Raw genomic sequence first — 20,125 nt, forward strand, 5'->3', positions numbered from 1 at the left:
TCAGCATCCCCTTACTATCTCCCACACAATTTCACACACTCTATCACATATATATACACACACACATATATATATATATATATATATGCAAAAATCTCATACAAACAAAATAAAAATGAATAAAATATAATACAAATGTCATAGACTCTGAGGCCAGCAGGGTGTTCTGCTCCCTGGGCTGTGGTCATCTTGGTCATTCTCCTTTGGAAGCAGGCATTGGCCTTTGCCAGAGGACAGTCCCCAAGCACTCTTCTGACTTCCGTGGGATTGCATGACATGGGTGCACTCACATACATGCGGGCAATATACTCATACACATAAAAAATAAATAAAATAGAAGAAGAGGAGGAGGAGGAGGAGGAGGAGGAGGATGATGAGGAGGAGGAATCATCTCTGACTTACCATGGCAGCAAAGGTGTTAGCAACAGGCCCCACTGTCATCTGACCATCCATCCCATGCAGTATGCACCTTAAGGGGCAGGCAAAGCAGTACTGTCCCCCAGGCTTTGGCTCAGCATGATGCCCTACTGTACAACACTGTCCACTCAAATTGCAGTCTGTCCAACCGTTCATCTGAACTCATCTTTCTTATCGACTCATCTTTCTTTGAATCCTGAGGTCTTTTAACATTTTTTTTTGAGACAGTGTCTCACTATGTAGACCAGGCTGGCCTTTAACTCATAGAGATTCACCTGCCTCTGCCTCCTGAGTGCTGGAATTACAGGCTGTAACCATCACACCCACATTTTTTTTAAATCACTTTTTTTTTTGTTGGTCTTTTTTTTTGAAGCAGGGTCTCCCTGTAGCCCCAGCTGTCCTGGAACTCATTATGTAGACCAGGCTGGCCCTGAACTCACCGAGATCACTTGCCTCTGCCTCCCGAGTGCTGGGATTACAGGCGTGCGCCACCACGCCCGGCTCTAACCACTTTTTTGATTGTTTGTTCTACGTTTGTTTTTGTCTCTAGTTTTGGTTTTGTGTTTGGGGGTTTATGGTTTGTTTGTTTGTTTGTTTGTTTGTTTGTTTGTTTGAGATAGGGTCTCATTTCATAGCCCAGGCTGGCCTAGAACTCACAGAGATCCACCTGCCAGCTTGTTTTTGTTTTTGTTTCTGTTTTTGTGACAAAGTCTCCTGTGGTCCAGACTAGTTAAAATTCAATATGGAGCCAAGGGATGACCTTGAACTCCGGATTTTCCTGCCTGCAGCTCCCAAATGCTGAGATTACAGGCATGTGCTACCCAGATTCCTTTACTTCTTTCTTAGCCATTCTATAATCGTTCCAACATTGTAGACAGATATACATGTGAATGTGTGTGTGTGTTGCTGTGTGACATGTAATGTGTGATCTAAGAGTTAATATTAGTAATTAAGACTGCAACAAAAGAAGCCTGAGGCCCAATGGAATGGCACACACCTTTAACCCCAGCACGCAGGACGTAGAGACAGACAGGTCTCTGCAAGTTTGAGGCCAGCCAGGTCTACATATTGACTTACAGGACAGCCAGGGCTACATCATGAGACCCTATCTATAAAATATATATATATAGGGCTAGAGAGATGGCTCAGCTGTTAAGAGCACTGACTGCTCTTGAAGAGGACCTGGGTTTGATTTCCAACACCCACATGGTGGCTAACAACCATCCCTAACTCCAGTTCCAGGGGATCTGACATCCTTTTCTGACCTCTGCAGGCATTGCACGACATGGTTGCACTTACATACATGCAGGCAATACACTCATTACACATGAAATAAAAATATTTAAATACTTATATGAAAAATAAAAAATAAGACTGGGTATATAGCTAAGTTGATAAAATGTTTGCCTAGCATGTACCAAGTCCTGAATTCAATGATCAGTACCACTTAAAACTGGCATAATAGAGCCGGGCGTGGTGGCGCATGCCTTTGATCCCAGCACTCGGGAGGCAGAGACAGGTGGATCTCTGTGAGTTCAAGGCCAGCCTGGTCTACATAGTGAGTTCCAGGACAGCTGGGGCTACAGGGAGACCCTGTCTCAAAAAGACAAAAAAAAAAAACCTGCCATAATAGTGCATGCCTGTAATCACAGAACTGGAGTAGAGGCAGGAGAATCCGGCAGTTCATCAATCTCTGCTACATGGCAAGTTGAAGGACAGCCTGAACTATGTGAGACCCTATCGTAATAAAAAAAAAAATCAAAGATTGATACCAAAAATAACTGTGATTGCCAATGGCCACATAATCAAGAGAAACTGGGTCTAGATGTAAATTACAGGCAGAAAACCTGACATAATTTGTGAATTTATTGTTATTAAATAAATTCTAAAATTGTGGAAAGACACATATGTCTGACTCAGGCAGCCCACCATACCTGTTTATCAGTGGTGTCAAAACACAGTTAAGATGCCAGAAATTCCTAGATTTAGTGCACAGAAGGGAACGCACAGATTTCAATGCTTAAACCTTCCTGGCCACTCCTAAGGTAACCTCTCTGAGCAAAGCTTTGGAGCTGTAAGATACAGTTAAGGACAGTTCATAGCCGCCATGTTGGTGCTGGGAATCGAACTCAGGTCCTCTACAAGAGCAGTCAGAGCCATTTCTCCAGCCCCAGAGTTTCTTCTTTCTAAAAAATATTGGGCTGGAAGGCTAGCGCAGCTGTTAAAGGCTAACAACCAAAACGTTAAAAAAGATCTTATTTATTTTTTTAAATATGTATGAGTGTATTGCCTGCATGTGTGTAAGTGCATTTGTACCGTGCAATATTTGCTCAAGTCAGAAGAAGGTGTCGGATCCCCTGGAACTGGAATTACAGACAGTTGTTAGCTGCCATGTGGGTGCTGGGAATTGAACCCAGGTCCTCTGCAGGAGCAGCCAGTGCTCTTAATTGCTGAGCCATCTCTCCAGTCCCAGATGTCTCTTCTTTTAAGTAATCCAGATGGGAGGTTGCATCTTTTGTTGATCTGGGGTATTAATTGCATTCATAGGACTGGATTTTCTGAGATTTAAAAAAAGATTTTTATTTATTTATTTATTTATTTATTTATGCCATTTGAGATAGGGTCTCCCTGTAGCCCCAACTGGCCTGGAACTCACTATACAGACCAGGCTGGCCGTGAACTCTCAGAGATCTGCTTGCCTCTGCATTCCAAGTACTGGGACTAAAGGCATTTTATTTTTTTGTTTGTGTGCCTGTCTATATGTGCATGTGTGTGGGTGGCCACAGAGGACAGAAGAAACTGTTGGATCTTCTGCAGCTAGATGTATAGAAGGCTGTGAGCATCCTGAAGTGGGTGCTGGGAACCAAACTCTGGTCCTCTGGACAAACAAACAGAACGTGCTCTTAACTGCTCGGTTACCTTTCCAGCCCCCACCCCCCAACTTTTAAGATTTATTTTAATTTATTTATTTTATTTATTTTTAAAAAATACTTATTTTTATTTTATGTGTATGCATGTATTGCCTGCATGTAGGTAAGTGCACGCATGTCGTGCAATGCCTGCGGAGGTCAGAAGAGGCTGTCGGATCCCCTGGAACTGGAGTTACAGACAGTTGTTAGCTGCCATGTGGGTGCTGGGATTCGAACCCGGGTCTTTTGCAAGAACAACCAGTGTTCTTAACCACTGAGTTATCTCTCCAGCCCCTATTTTTATTTTTTATGTATATGAGAGTTTACCTGTTTACCTGCATGTATATATGTACACCATGTGCATGCCTGGTGCCTGTAGAGGCCATAAGAGGGTATCAGATCCTCCAAAGCTGGAGTTACAGGTGATTGTGAGCTGCCAGGTAGGTGCTAGGAACCCAACCCAGGTCCTCTTTGAGAGTAGCCAGTGCTGTTAACCATAGAGCCGTCTGAGATGGTTTGGGTATTTTTTTTTTTTTTTGTCTTTTTGATACAGCCTGACCTTGTAACCCCAGCTGGCCTGGAATTCACTATGTAGACCAGGCTGGCCTGACAGAGATCAGTCTGCCTCTGCCTCCTGAGTGCTGGGATTAAAGTTGTGTGCCACCACACCTGGCCCCATCTGAGATGATTTTAATGTGCCCATATGTTCCTGATTTACTTTGATAAGTTCATGGGTGACATCCTTTAACTGTTAAGAATGTTATTTATGAGTCTGTGCCTCATGGTGGTGACCAGGTGCTGGTGTCTCTGTCTACAAATGAATCATTCTGCCTCAGCATTTGCTCTCGGAAGGAGCTAAAAGCTGCTTGCAAAACTGTCTCCCAGGGCAAAGGCACAGCCTGACAGCCCCTGTTCCATACAATACAGTGTAGCTTAGAGCAGGGTACAGCCTCATCTCCACACTAGGCAAACACTGTACTATTAAGCTACATTTCCAGTCTTTGAAAAACCATTATGAAGGCCAATCTCAGCTATATTGTGAGTTTGAAGCCAATCTGGGCTACATGAGACTCGGTCTCAAAAATATTGTGATGGAGTCTCATTAAGTTGCCCAGCTGGTCTTAAACCTTCACTCTGCGTACTTTAGCACCCTAAGTAGCTGGATTATGAGGTGTGAGTTACCACGCTCAGCTAAATTAATTTTTCTGTGATCTTGAGGATTATGTGCAGGGTCTCACACAAAGAAAATGTTCTATCTCTGAGCCACACTCCAAGGCACTTTAGAGTTCTTGAACCCCTGCAGGTCTGTACATCATTTGGGACACTTTCCAGGCAGGACCTGGCCTTCCCACGGTGCTTGACACTCCTGGATCACAGGGGATCATCTACACACAGGGGTAGCTTGGGTCTGATGATTTCCACATCCCTGTCCTTGAATATGCTCAGGACTCAGGAATGCCTGGACTAGGCTGTGAGCCCCTATTTTTTGTTAAGGGTTATTATGTGTAACACACTGAAGAAATCATAAGAAAGAATTGGGGCTATTGGTAAAACTGACAGGAGGTGTAAGGAGGTCTTGGTAAGCACAGGACCTCAGACAAGGTCAGGCAATCCCTAGGAGCTGTCTGTCTGGGATGCCTTGTCTAAAAATATGTCTAGACTGTGACTCTCTCCATGATAACAAGGGTATCTGGAGCCTGCAGAGACAGCTCTTACCACCCAGGAGCCTCAGCTGAAGGCTTCCACCCTTGGGGAAAATACGGTGACTGGGAGCCTAGAATGTGACAAATATCTCATTCCGACAAAGACAAAGAAGGTCATGCATAGTGGCTCATGCCTTTAATTCAGGCACTTAGGAGGCAGAAGCAGGTGGATCTCTGTGAGTTAGAGGCCAGCCTGGTCTACACAGTGAGTTCTGGGCTAGCCAGGGCTACATAATGATACCCTGTCTCAAAAATAACACTGCCCCCCGGCCCCAATCTCACAACAAAAAAGGGAGAAAGAAAAGGAACTGTTCCCAAGCACTGCACACTATAAAGGGGTCAGTGAGGAGTGACTTTAGCTGGAGAGGACAGTGTGCTCAGGCTCCAGGCTGTGATCTGGGGGCTTGTGTGTCTGGGAGAGCAAAGGTGCTGCAGGAGATGGAGTCTTTTCCCACAGTCACCTGTCAGGCCTTCTGTGGCACACTTGTGTGACAGTGTTACTTTCCTAGTTTCCGAGGCACTTGCTGCCAAGAGTGACGACCTGAGTCTGATCCCGGGGACCCTCATGATGGAAGGAGAGAACCGACTCCTACAAGTTGTCCACTGACTTCCACATGTGTGCCCTCCTCAATAAATAAAAATGTAATAACTCTCAAAAAAGGATTAATTATCATAGACAGGATGACTGTGGGAGTCTGAGTCAGTCCCATAGGCATCTGAGAATGTCCTGCAGCCTTCTCTGGGTTGGGGCATCCACACTGGGTTCCTACTGCTGCCTGCCCAGCACACTTCATATGACTGCCCACAAGCATCCTTTTGATGGGGGAGAAGCTGGAGGATAAACACTGCTGGCCCCTTCCTCTGCCAGGAGGTGGCTGCCGCACGTTTATTCTGCAGTGCTGGCTCTTTGCCTCTTAGAAGGTGGTGACCTCAGCAGCCTTGCCAGAGATTGAGTTTATCCTGCCCTTAGTCTCTTCCACTAGTCCTGAGGCCTCAGTGGGGTGTGCCTGCTTGATGGGCGGGTCCTGTCTTTTCCTCCTGATTAAGCTCCACCCAGGCCTACTTTCTCACCCAGACTGTGGAAGTGAGCACCAGTAGGGGCAAAGGTCTGGCTGGTGGGTCTGAGCGAGTTCCAGGTACTAGACCTGAATAATTCCTCCTCAAAACCATCACGCTGGGGAAGGACCATCCGCTCTCCGTTGTCCCCGGGGGTGGGTGGGGTGGTGTGTGTGTCAGACCCAGCCAAACCCTCTGCTCAGCGGGTCCTATGCTTCCACCTGGTAGTTAAGGGGAACGGAGAACAGACGCAAGAGGCCAAAGGTCCTGACTGGGTACTGAGGCAGACTCCAGGCAGCAGTCACCTCGGCAAGGGCGGCCAGTCTCTCTTCTGGCTGTAGTTTTCCCATTTGTAAAGGAAACGGGGACCAGGAGCAGCAAATCCTTTCGCCCCAGCCCAGAGGCTTGCAGGCGCCTTCAGCCCGCCCCCAACCCTTGTTGCCTGGTGAGGGAGGTCCTTCCCTCCCTCAATGTGGGACGAGGCTAGTCCAAGCCCTGGTTAAGCCAGGTGGACCTGGTGGAGCCAGGTGGACCTAATCAGGTCCTGGGGAAGCCAGGTCTGCCCGAGGAGTGCGATCTAGGGCGGATCTGCTACGCCTGGCGCGGACCCACCCTTCGCAGTGACATCCGCCCCGGGCCTCCGCGCTCACTGCACGCGGCGATAACAGGAGGCGGGGCATCTCGCCGCCCGCCCCATGCCCTCGCCAGGGGCAGTCCGGACGCGAACCCGCGGCCCCGACAGCACCTTCACGGTCCGTCCTCTCCGGCACCCCCCCGCGCCACGCCCCCTCGGCACCGCGAGCACGCGCACGTCGACTCGCCCCGCCCCCCTCATCAGACGTGCGTCGTGCGTGCGCGCGTGCGCGGGCCAGAGAGCGGCGCTCGGGGCCCGAGGCGGCTGCGGCGAGGCGGTTCCGCGCTTCAGGCTCCGCGCCTTGACGCCCGCGTCCGCACTGCTCCGCCCGCTGCCCAGGCCGCTCCCGGGGCGCCAAGATGCCGGCCGTGTCCAAGGGGGACGGGATGCGGGGCCTGGCGGTCTTCATCTCTGACATCCGCAACTGTGAGTGGCGGGCGGGCCTGGGCGGGGGCGCGGCCGGGGGGGGCACAGGTGCGGGCCGGGGCGTGGGGGTGCTGCCTGGAGGGTGCAGACCTTGCCGCTAGGGCTAGGACGCGGGGTGCAGATCCCGGCTGGGGCGGCGGGGGGGGCTGGGGCGGCGAGGGAAAAAAAAACTGGGGTGAGTGGTTGCGGGCTGCGGGGGGCCCAGGCTGGGTCCCTGCGCGCAGATGTGATTGCGGGGTGGAGAGCGGGGCTGGCGCTGGGGGCTGCAGATCTGGCAGTGGGGGTGGGAGCAGGGGTGCGGGCAGGTCTGGGGGTGCAAAGCCTTGTGGAGTGGAGTGGATGCACGGCTGGGGCTAGGAGGCTGGGGATTGCATGTGGGTGCTGAGGCCGAGTGCGGGGCGTGGGGATGTCTGTGGTCTAGAGGTGGCGATGGGAATGCGGGGGGGGCTTTCTGTGGGTTTGTAGCACCGTCTAGGGGCTTCCGGCCCAAAACGCCCCTCCCCAGCATGATGTCATCTCGGTCTTTCTAGTAATGGAGCACGGAGCCTTTAACCCAGTCTTTTCCAAAACAGCGTGGATTTTCTCTTTGGGTGGGGAATCCGGACGCGGTGCATCCAGGCCAGAGGGACTGTGACCAGGTTCTGGCTTCGAGTTGGGCGCTGATTAGATCTCACCCGCCGCGATTAAAGTGACTCATTCCCCCAGGGAATGGTAGCAGTCGAATGTGGACGCTGGAAGCAGCCCCCGAGTCTCCCCAGAGCAGCCCTCCAGCCAGAGTCACCAGAGTGGGGAAGAAAGCCACCCTGAGTGAACTGGGTCAGGAAGGTTAAGGGTCAGGCGGGGGCGGGGTGCCATGACTTCGGCGTAGGGAAACCTCTGAGGGTTAATCAGCCATCTACGTATTTAAGGGAAGACGAGCCATTTTCCAGGTCCCTTGTTCGCCTTTTCCTCGTTTGCAGGTAATAGCTGGCTGTGTTATCCTTGTTACTTTAGAGATGAATGTATGTATGTCTTGAGGACTTTTACCCTGTACTGTCTTGCTAAATAACCCTTGTTTTTAATTTAAAAAAATTTTTATTTTATTTTATGTGTATGAATGTATTGCCCGCATGTATGTGAGTGCACCCATGTTGTGCATTGCCGCAGAGGTCAGAAGAGGGCTTCAGATTCCCCTGGAACTGGAGTTAAGGACAGTTCGTAGCCGCTATGTGGGTGCTGGAAATCGAACCTGGGTCCTCTGTAAGAGCAGTCAGTACTCTTTTTTTCTTTCAATACTTTATTATTTTTATTTTGTGTGTAAGTGCATTGCCTGCATGTGAGTACACCCGTGTTGTGCAATGCTGTGGAGGTCAGAAGAGGGCTTCGGATCCCCCTGGAACTGGAGTTAAGGATGGTTCGCAGCCACCATGTCGGTGCTGGGAATCGAACCCGGGTCCTCTGCAAGAGCAGTCAGTGCTCTTAACCGCTGAGCCGTCTCTCCAGCCCGGTAATAACCCTTTTTATACTGTCTGTCCACCAAGGCTGGCTGAAGCAGCCCAGCTTGTCCCATCCAGAGCAGGACTCTGGAAAATTGGAGACTTCTGTGTCTCCCGGCTCTGCAGAGACACATGCATCCTTGGGATAGAGATTACCAAAATTTCCAGACAGCAGCATTCAGAGTCTTGCATTTTGTGCAGTGGGATGAAGTGGTTAGCAGCTGTGGGTGGCTGTGGAGAATGTGTGTCTGTCTGTCTGTCTCTCAGAGGACACCTCTTGTTAGAACTCTACTTCCACCGTGTGGGTTCCTCAGGCTTGGCAGCAAGCACTGAGTCATCTTGATGGCCCCATCCTGTTTTCTGAGAGGGTACCACTTAAGGAGGATATTGCGAGCGAAAGCCATCTTCTCACACCACCGGTCACTACTTGTTAGATGTGTGTCCTGCATTTGACCAGAGGGGCCACATGGTGAGAGCTTGGTAAATACTGACTGATCAGAAGATAAGCCTTCCCGACCTTGGCACAGCTGATCTTGGGGGATGATCGACATGACATTGGGGGGACTGTCTTGTGTCTTGGAGGATGTTTGGCTGCACCAGGTACCTCGGTTGTACCAGTGGTAATGTGAGCCCTCAAGGTGTAGACAGTGCACAAGACCATCCCAGAGGAGTTATTGGAAGAGGGGGCATCTGGGCCTCTCTGGGAGCCAGGTCTCTGTGTAACTCTGCCCTCTCTCTTGGAAGCATCTTCCCTCTCCGTCCGTCAGGTCCTGCCGTGACCCTCTTCTAGGGAGCAGTTGTGGTGTTGTCCTTTGCTTTGGTGTGTGTATCCCCTGTACTGGAAGGGCCCTGTGTGTTTGGCCCCTCAAAGCATCTGACACACAACACATGCCTTGTGACTTGTCAGCTCCAAGCAGGCCACAGAAGCCCTTGGTAAGGAGCTGGGGATCAGAGCTGATGTGAACTTGATCCTGTACCATGGGAGAGGGTCACTGCCTTCCGGTTCACTGCCTAGTGGAGTTTGTGCTTACTGTTCTCTGGTGATGAGAAGTGAGTGTTGCAGAATTCAGGCTCAGTGGAGAGAGGGCCCCACGCTAGCTGCCAAGGTGGTGGACCCAGCTCTGCTACCAGCTCCATGACTGGAATCCACTGGGGACTGAACCTCAGTGTCAAGGGTCGCTTGTGAGCTGGTGTCAGCGAAGTCTTTTTCTGCTCTGCCTCAGCAGCACCCTTTACCCTGTAAGCCCAGTGCTTGAGGGAGGGGGAAGGAGGGATGTGTGTGCCGAGAGGCTCACTTTGCACTTGGGTGACTAGTTCACCCTCTTAAGCCCAGGCAGCTACCAGCATGCTCCCGATTGAAACGGTATCTGTGTCATACTTAGATCTGTAGCTTTGCAGCTCAGGTAAGAGACGGATTTAGTCTCATAAAATTAACCTGATTCCTCCTGATCAACTTCAGCCAGGTCCTGTGAATTTGCTCCTGGGAGTTCAGCGTGTAGGAGGAAGAACCTGCCTCTGTTTCTCTCTCCTTTAAAAATTTTATTTTTTCAATGTATTTGTGTCTGTCGCCTGCTTCACTGTCTGCACACCTCTTCAGGAAGCCAGAAGGGGGTTTCAGATCCCCTGGAGCTGGAGTTATGCCCAGCATGGTTGGTGGGTGCTGGGAACCAAACCTGGATCATTTGTAAGACCAGCAGGTGCACTTAACTGCTGAGCCGTCTCTGCAGCCCATTTCTCTCTTTTTAAGTTGTCATGTAAAAATTCTAGTTCTTGGGTCGGCAGCATGACTCAGATGGGGGTGTTTGCTGCCAAGCCTTATGAGACCTGGGCTTGAACCCTGGAACTTAACTGCCTCCCACAGATTTTCCTATGACATGTGCCTTCTACCCCAGATTGATAAATATAAGAAATATTCTAGTCTTTTTTAGTCCAAGTTTTTTTTTTAATTTTATTATTTTTATTTTATGTGTGTGCATGTATTGCCTGCATATAGGTAAGTGCACCCGTGTCATGCAGTGCCCACAGAGGACAGAAGAGGCTGTCAGATCCCCTGGGACTGGAGTTACAGACAGTTGTTAGCTGCCATGTGGGTGCTGGGATTCAAACCTCGGTCTTCTGCCAGAACAGTCAGTGTTCTTAACCGCTGAGCCATCCCTCCAGCCCCTAGTCCAAGTTTTAAAATAATTTTTTGTTTTGAAATAATTATAGATTCACAGGAAGTGGTGAAGAAATTAACAGGGAGGTCCCTGGCAGCCTTCACCCCACCTTTCCTGATGTGGCCATCTTGCATAACTATAGGGTATTTTCAATATGGGGAAAGTGACATTGGTACAGACCACTGGGCTATTTAGATTTCACCCCCCCACTAGGGACTGACTAACCCTGGTGCGGTCACCACTGACCTATACCTCAGCTCCAGGATTTCAGTACTTTTACCTGTACTCGTGGATGTGAGTGTGTGGGGTTCTAGTTTGTGTGGCTTTGTGACTCTCACTACTTTAAGATAACTAACTGCTCTGTGCTCCATCACTACAAACCTCCCTGGCATCAGTCTTCATGACCATACCCCCTGCCCCCACCGTGGCAGCCTTAATCAGCTGTCCAGCACTATAATTTTGTGATTTCAAGGATGTCACATAATGAAGTTGTACAACGTGTGATCTTTGGAGATTGGCTTTTTCATTCTGTACAGCCCTGAGAACCACACAGCCTGTTGTGTTGATGGTGTTATATTCAAGGGAAGGATTCCAAGGAACCCTAATGACAGTGAGGGGGGGTAATTGTTAAAATTTACTGTTTGGGGCTGGGCATAGTGGGCACTCATGTAGTCCCAGCACTTGGGCAGCAGAGGCAGCTGAATCTCTGTGAGTTCAAGGGCAGCCTGGTCTACATAGTGAGCTCTAGGCCAGCCAGGGCTACAGGGAGACCCTGTCTCAAAAATACCAAAAAAAAAAAAAAATATTATTTGGTCATTTTGGAACTTTAAAAAAGTTTAGTTATATTCTATATGTATGAATGTTTTGCCTTCATGAATGTATGTGTGCGGTGCCTGCAGGGGACAGAAGAGGGTGTCGGATCCCCTGGAACTGGAGTTACAGTTGTTAGTCACCATGTGGGTGCTGGGAACTGACCCTGGGTCCTCTGCAAGAACAGCCAGTGCTCGTTAACTGCTGAGCTGTCTCTCCAGCCCCTCGTTTTGAAACTTTGGTTTGCTTTTCCACAAGTGCTATCCATGGAGAGCTGAGTATAACTTAATTGGCATGTCCTCAGGTGAGGCAAGGACATGGCCATCGAGCCACATCCCCGGCCTTAGTGAAACATGTCTTTGTGCACTGCTGTTGACATACTTTCAAATGTGATGTGGGACCGATGATCTCTGACCAAGATGGTTTGACCTGATGGGGATTTTGACCTTATTAATTTGTCTGAAAGTGATGCAGTCAGTGGAAACCTGACTTTGAATTTTGATTTCTTCCTGGGCTAACTCTGGTAATTTTATTTTAGTTTTTTGGTCATTTTTGAGACAGGGTCTCCCTGTAGCCCCAGCTGACCTGGAACTTGCTATGTAGACCAGGCTGGCCTCGAACTCACAGAGATCTGCCTGTCTCAGCCTCCCAAGTGCTGGGATTAAAGGCGTGAGCCACCATGCCTTTAATTTTTAAATAAAGGGCCAGGCTAACTCTGATAATTTTTAAAAATTTGTTTTTATTTTACGTGTATGGATGTTTTGCCTGCATGTGTGTATGTGTACCAACCACATGCATGCCTGATGCCACTGGATGCCTGATGCCACGTGTGTGATTTGGATTCGCTGGAACTAGTTACAGATGCTTGTGAACTGCCATGTGAGTGCTGGGAACTGAACCTGGGTCCTCTGCAAGAGCAGCCAGTGCTCTTCGCTGCTGAGCCATCTCTATAGCCTGTAACTATATGTGGTTTGAGCCTCTCTTGATACTGGGCAGTGTCAGTGAGCACAGTTAACTGTTAGTCCTGGGCCACCAGTATAGACAAGAGACTGTACAGTGTGCTTGCTGCTGACCTGAGGCTCCTGGGTTCAGTGTGTTCAGTGCCCTTTCCACCTTTTCCACTAGTTTTTCACCGTGGTTTTCTGCGCATGAGCTCATCACAAGTTCTGTAACACTGCTGAACGTGTTGTTTTCTGAGAACTGACTGCGGAACGAGCAGGACTACAGCAGGAGGAGGGAGGCAACAGGGCCTCGTGAGATCAGCCATGTTGCCACGGTCAGGAAATGGCAAAAATTGCCATTTATCCCTGTGTGTGTGTGGGTCGGGGAGTGGGGACTGGGACTTGGAGGCGAATCTAGAGACTTCCACTGTGCTGGGGCATCTCATGCTTAGTCTCTAGGAGCTCAAGGGAGACAGGAGGGTGGTTGGGTTGCCTCCCCACCCTTTCTGAGAGAAGGGTGCGGCTTGCAGAGTTAGGGTCCGATGTCTTCATTCCTGTTGTCTGCTGGCGTGGGATGTCCCTTTGACTTGTACGTTAGTGTGACTAAAGTTTAAAACATTTGTTTGTTCATAGAGTCCCGGTTGTTATTAGTCATAAATTGGACATGGAGAAATGGAACATAAAAATCCAAATTCTGCTTAAACTTCAGTATAAACATTAAACATAAAATTGGTGCTTGATTTTTCCAGCGTAGTGGTAAGGACAGAATTAGACTTTGTTGTTGAATAATTTTTTTATATATATATTTTATTTAATTTGGTCTTTTTTTTTTTGGTCTTTTTGAGACAGGGTCTCCCTGTAGCCCCAGCTGGTCTGGATCTCAGTATGTGGACCAGGCTGGCCTTGAACTCACAGAGATCTGCCTGCCTCTGCCTCTGGGTTTAAAGGTGTGAGCCACCATACCTGGCTGGTTTTAATTTTTTTAAAGATTTATTTCATTGCCAGATGTGTACCTTTAATCCCAGCACTCGGGAGGCAGAGGCAGGCGGATCTCTGTGAGATTGAGGCCAGCTTGGTCTGCATAACAAGTTCCATTCCAGTTGAGGCCACAAGGAGACCCTGTCTCAAAAAATAAAATAAATCTTGTTTTTTGTTTTTGTATTTTGTTTCTTGAAAAGAGCCTCCTTGTAGCCCCAGCTGGGCTAGAACTCAGATCTGTCAACCAGACTGGTCTCTGTCTCAGAGATCTGCCTGCCTCTGCCTCTCAAGTGTTGGGATTATAGGTGTGCACCAGCAGGCTCAGCTCATTTACTTTTTTTATTTTTAGTTTTGTGAGACAGGGTCTCACAGTGTATGTAGCCCAGGCTGACCTCAAACTCACAGTAGACCCTCTTTCTGAGCTCCTGAGTGTTTGGGTTATAGGTGTGAACTATTACACTTGACAAGTTGATTAATTTTTATTTATTTATTTTTTGGTCTGTTTTGAGACAGGGTCTCCCTGTAGCCCCAGCTGTCCTGGAACTCACTATGTAGACCAGGCTGGCCTTGAACTCACAGGGATCCACCTGCCTCTGCCTCCTGAGTGCTGGGATTAAAGTCCTGCTCCACCACGCTTGGCACACAAATTGGTTAATTGATTAATTGATTTGGAAACAAGGTCTTGCTAGGTAGCCCAGACTGGTGTTGGACTTGTGGTGGTCCTCCTTCCCTGCTGCTGGGAGGACAGATGTGCCACCATGCCTCGGTTTTTGATGAATTTTTAAAAAGAGCCTTCAAAGTTAAAAGTCTGTGAAGTTCATTTTGTCTTTCCCGACTGTCCATTTGAAAAGCGCTGACTGTTTCAAAAGAATGCTCTTCACGCACATTTTCTTTTGCAATCTTCCTCATAATTCATATTCCTTAGAAACCAGAGGGGTGAGGAAGGAAGCCTCCGCTCCAGCCGGGCTCCTGTGCTGCTGTGTTGTGGCTTCCTGGAAATGCCCACATGCTCTTTCCCCACCCCCTCCTCCAAAGGGTGGGTCGCTGTTTCTTTTGTGACTGGTGGCCTTCCCATTGCTTGGTGGTATATCCCAGCTGGTACCTAGCCAGTGGCTCTTCTGTTTCTGTCCCTTTCTGCCTCCCCTCTCCCCTGGCAGCGGGGCGGGCAGGATGTGGTGGTTTGAGACAGGGTTTTGCTATGTATCTCAGACTGGGCTCAACTAACCCTGTAATCCAGACTGGTCTCCCAGGTGCTGGGGTTGCAGGTGTGAGGCACCGAGCCCGGTACCTCTCTTCCCTCTTCCACAGCTTCTCTGCTGCTTTGGCATGCAGCGTGCATCAGGGTTCTTGGAAGGCCGTCTCTGTAGAGTTGAATGGCATTTCCTTGGCTCTTAAAAAAGGATGAGTCAGCCTAGAAGGGCAGATGAGGGTCTGCTGTGGGAACAGCATTTTGAGCGGATTTTGCTCTAGTTGAGCCGGGAGCAGTGGTGAGCTCCTGGGCGGGAGGGGCGGGCCTAAGCTCTGGGATCTCACCTGTTTGTTAGTCCTGAGCACGAGACCAACTCCCAAGCTCCAATTTTGGAATTTATAAGCTTCTAAAAGTGGAAGTGTTTTTAAAAATCTGTGGTAAATTTGGTTGACAAACATACTGGGCTTGGGCTGATGAGATGCCTCACCAGGTAAAAGTGCTTGCTGCCAAGACTGATGACTGATTCCTGGGACCTACATGGTGGAAGGAGAGAACCAACTCCCTCTAACCTCCATGTACACTTTATAGCATGTGTGGGGCCACATATATGTATGCATACACACACAGCCCAAAATAAATAGCTAAATGTAATTAAAAATATATTTTCTTTTCTTTGTTACGTGTATGAGTGTATTGCCTGCATGAATGTAAGTGCACCTGTGTCGTGCAGGCCTGAGGAGGTCAGAAGAAAGCGTCAGATTCCCCTGGAACTGAAGTTACGGATGTTAGCCACCATGTGGGTGCTGGTAATCAAACCTGGGTCTTCTGCAAGAGCATTCAGTGCTCTTAACCCCTGAGCCATCTCTCCAGCCCATAATTAAAAAAAAAAAAAATTAGGGGCTGGAGAGACGGCTCAGCGGTTAAGAGCACTGACTGCTCTTCAGAGGACCCGGGCTCGATTCCCAGCACCCACATGGCGGTTATGACCCATCCTTAACTCCAGTTCCAGGGGAATCTGAAGCCCTCGTCTGACCTCCTTATTGCACGACATGGGTGTACTCATATACATGCAGGCAATACATGCATACACATAAAATAAAAACAATAAAAACATATTAAAAATCACAGATGAACAGTTGGGTGTTGTACACACCTGTAACCCCAGCAATATGAGGCTGAAGCAGGATCAGGAATTCCAGGCTGGCCTGGGCTACAGAGGGAGACCCTGTTTCAACGCAGCAGCCACAGCATTAAACCCAAACCCAACCAAAGGAGCAAAACCAAATGGATGGTTTCTATGAGGTCATATGGTGCTTTACCTCAGATTACAGAAATGCACAGGCGTTTACCTTTCTCTAAGCCTTCCTGGCTTTGATGCAGATGGAGGTCAGCAAGGCTAAAATGTCCTGAAGATAGTGCTGAGTGTGTAGTTTATTCTGGGTGTCCAGATCAACTAGGTGCTCCTGTGCAGAGGTAGGGGTCAGGCTTCAGGGCCCAGTTGGCCCTGGACTGAACGTGGCATGGTAAGGCCTGAGCAAGATGCACAAAATAGCTGGTGTGTGAGTCAAAAAGCAGCTCCACTCTGAAATAGTGCCCTAGGGACTGGAGCTGGGAGATCAAGGAGAGGGTGGAGTGTGAAGTCCCATGCCAGCGCTGCAGCCCTTCAGGGAGCTGTGTGGAGATGCTGTGTGAGCTTGGTGTGAGTGTGTGGCCACTGGCCCTGCAGCTTCTCCACAGCCTCGTTCTTTTCCTTTAGCGTTGTTGGTGGAGAGGAGCTGGGGTAGGGATTGGAGGTGGGAACAGGGTGTCAGAAGGGCTTCTGTGGGAGGTGCTCAGGGTGCAGAGCTGGATGCTGGGGACACTCTGGGGTTTTCAGAGAGCAGTAACAGCTCTGTGCCCAGAAGAGGGGGTCCTACTGTGGAGGCCACACTGCTGTTGGGTGCTCTTGTCATTGCAGCTCGCTTGGCCATCAAAGCCTGGGTGAGTGCCTGTCTTCTGCATGGTGTGGGAAATCCTGGAACTTGGATTGGGAGGCTCTGCATTTACACTGCTCACATTTGCCTTTCCTGTTGCTGACCCCAAGGTTGGTCTGTCCACAGAATGGTTGAAAGGTGCAGAGGCCAGATTCACATTGCATTGCCTTCTGGTGAAGTTGTGGAGTGCCTTCTGACTGTGGCAGGGTGGGTGGGCTGAGACCTCGCAGCTGAAGCTCTCTGGGCTTCAGGCTGCTGCAGGGCAGACTGCACTTCCTTCTGTGAAGTAGTTGGAAGCCAGTCTGCATTAATGATACTGGTTAAAAAGCACTAGATTGATGGTGGTAGTCTTTTATAATGATGAAAACATATAGATGAGTATTTCTGAACATTTCTGGTTTGCGTTGATTGTGGTTAAAAATAGAGTTCAGAAGCCCAGCAATGTGGTACAGGCCAGTAATACCAGCACTTGGGAAGTGGAGGTAGGAGGGTCAGGAGTGCAAGGCCACCCTCCAGCTACATAGCAAATTTGAGGCCAGCTGGGACTAGAAACTGTTGTCTCAACAAAATGAAAGGAAAGGAAAAGAAAAAAAATCAGTTCAGTAACATTTTTTGGCAAGGGGGGTGGACACGGACGGACAGGGGTAGTTGTTGTGTAGAGCACCAGCAGATCAGAGCCTTGCTTTGAATCTCATTGTGCCTGAAAAAATTGGAAAGTCTCTGATCAGTTCCAAGTTGGTTAACACTGCACACTCTTGTGTATGTCAGTTCATCTATAAGGAATGGTCAGTAGGTTTTTCCTCCCTGAAGAATTCCTCAGCACTATTAACTGTTGGTCTGTTTGAGACAGGGTCTCCCTGTAGCCCCAGCTGTCCTGGAACTCACTATGTAGACCAGGCTGGCCTTGAACTCACAGAGATCCTCTTGCCTCTGCTTCCCGAGTGCTGGGTTATTAAAGGCATGCGCCACTACACCCGGCTTTAACTGTGTTTTTTTTTTTTTTAAAGATATTTTATTCTACAGGGAGACCCTGTCTCAAAAAGTCCAAAAAATTTTTATTTATTATTTTTATTTTATGTGTATGAGTGTATTGCCTACATGTATGTGAGTGCCACCCGTGTTGTGCAATGCCTTGGAGGTCAGAAGAGGGCTTCGGATTCCCTTGGAACTGGAGTTAAGGATGGTTCGCAGCCACTATGTAGGTGCTGGGAATCGAACCTGGGTCCTCTGCAAGAGCAGTCAATGCTCTTAAGCACTGAGCCATCTCTCCAGCCCCTATTAACTTTTTTAGGGTAGGGATGAGGGTGGCTTTGTTGCCTCGGTTGGCCTCCGGTTCCTGGGTTCAGCTGTCCTCCTGCTTCAGCTCTGGTGGAGCTGGGAGAACCAGTGTTCCATTCTGTTGGCTGAGGGAGTAATTTTAACTTGTATCTTTTGCTCAGTCCTCTATTCTAAGCTTTTCCTGCCTTAACTACAGCTTGAGTTGTCCTTACACAAGCAAGCTTCTCCCTCCTAGAGGTGAGAATGTGGCTGGAGGGAGCTGAGGGGTGAATGTGTGTAGCTGTCATCAGGTCTCACCCCCCCCACCCCCAAGGATTCTAGGGAAGTGTCCTACCCTTGAGCCACACCTTCAGGCCTTTTTAAAGAAACAAAACAAAGGAAGGTCTATCCTTGATCTTGATCCTCCTGCCTCAGCCTCCTGAGTGCTGGAATTGCAGGAGTGCTACTGTACTTGGCTTGTTTGCTATGGTTTGGATACAATCCACCAGTGAAGACTGTGCATTTCAAAGTTTATCTTTCAAGATTATAGATTTTTAAAACATAACTGTACTGTTTATTCATGTATTTGACAAGTCTATTGTATACCTGTTCTGACAGGCATTATAGACACTTGGTAAGCCAGGGATTAGCCAGATGGACAAAACCACTTCTACCTTCAGAAGTTAAATTCTTATGAAGACAGACGGACGGACGGGGACACACACACACACACACACACACACACACACACACACACTCTGTCCTGTCATGGAGAAGAATAAAGTAGGCGGAGGAACAGAGTGAGTGATGGTCTCTGTGGTAGCCAGTGTCAGTACCCTGGAGAAGACAAATTTCATTTGAGAGAGACGTGGCTAAGCTGTGGAACATCAGAAGAGCTCCTTGGGGCGATGTGAGGAGTTGGGCAGAGCGCTGGGTATGAGGAGGAGTCGGGTGAGCAGGAGCTGAGGCCTGAGAGGCCCAAGTGGAGCAGAGCTTGGCCTTGAAATTTGGTGAGGCTTGAGCACAGGAGTGATCCAGTCCAAATTGTGTCTTTCAGTGAGATCATCTGGTTCAATGCTGAGGTTAAGGGCAGGAGCCAGGAGCTGAGAGACACCTGGAGTCTCTGTCCACCAAACTCATGTGGACATGCTGAAACGTGGTCCCCAGTGGTTCAGGTACCAATGGGATCAGTGCTACTATTACAGGAGCAGGTTACAATAGGAAAGAGGAGTCCAGCCCCTGTTTCTGTCTCCACTCTCCTGCCCCTGGCCTCCTACCATGACACCATCTGCCCTGTGACTGTCTACCATGTCAGTATCCTGCCCTGTCACCTTCCACCATGAATAACACATCAGGAAGGCCATTTCCAGGTACCTGGTGTGACATAGCCCTATCTTTGCTGGTGGGTGAGTCTGCCGAGCTGGTGTATCCCACCCCAGATACCTAGGCATCTGCTGTCACCTTGGTTGCTCCTCTGTGAGGTGTCTCTCTGGCTTGGTTTCTGGTTTTGGGCAATTTGATGTTCATGTTTCTTTTTGGGATTTGAGTTTCTGAGACCAATGAGTTTATACTTCTGAAATCTGCCTAACAAATAGATGAGATAACTTATAGAGAGAAGAAGTAGACTTTTCTCTCATGGTGGGGGAGGTTTTGGTCTGTGAGTGGTTAGCGCTGCTGCTTGTGGGCCTGTGATGGGGCAGGACATCATGGTGGAACTCAATCACTCAGCTAAGCACCAGGAAGTGAAAGACAGGCAGAAGAGAATGGGGCCCACAGTCCCCTTAGAGCACAAGCTCCGTGAGCTGAAGACCTTCCTGCTCCCTACCCCTACAGATCCCTTCCACCGCGACCTCCCAGTAGTACCACGCTGGGAATAGGCCTTTAACACGCGGACTTTGGGGGACATTCCAGATTCAAATTGTAGCTGTAGCTTCGCCAAATTTGGAACATGCAGCCGTTGTCTCTTCACCTATTTTATTTTTTCTGTGTCTACCTGCTTCCAAACCTCAGGTGCTGCTGGTCAGACCCTGTGCCCCAGTCTCTTTGATGTCTGCTGCTCCACTTGGATGCGTCCCAAACCTCAGGTGCTGCTCGTCAGATCCTGTGACCCCCCCCCCGCCCCCCTTTCATGGTCTCTTTGATACATCCCTGCCTTCCCTGTGATTGACCTGCTGACCTCACAGGTGTGCTGCACTCCCCTG

The 20,125-nt window shown here is 49.1% G+C and overlaps 1 protein-coding gene across 2 annotated transcripts in view; it reads left to right on the top strand.

The window, feature by feature from the left end:
* The first annotated feature begins 6,929 nt into the window (after window positions 1-6,929).
* Window positions 6,930-20,125, top strand: part of Ap2a2 (adaptor related protein complex 2 subunit alpha 2) — a 71,623-nt gene continuing 58,427 nt past the window's right edge. For both annotated transcript variants that reach the window (XM_008854434.3, XM_008854435.3), the window contains exon 1: window positions 6,930-7,145. In XM_008854434.3, coding sequence (XP_008852656.1) covers window positions 7,079-7,145 — 67 coding nt within the window. In that variant the 5' untranslated portion in view covers window positions 6,930-7,078. The remainder of the gene's footprint in view (window positions 7,146-20,125) is intronic.

Source organism: Nannospalax galili, unplaced genomic scaffold (assembly GCF_000622305.1).
Source record: "Nannospalax galili isolate Female #2095 unplaced genomic scaffold, S.galili_v1.0 scaffold507, whole genome shotgun sequence".
In the NCBI taxonomy this organism is placed as follows: domain Eukaryota; kingdom Metazoa; phylum Chordata; class Mammalia; order Rodentia; family Spalacidae; genus Nannospalax; species Nannospalax galili.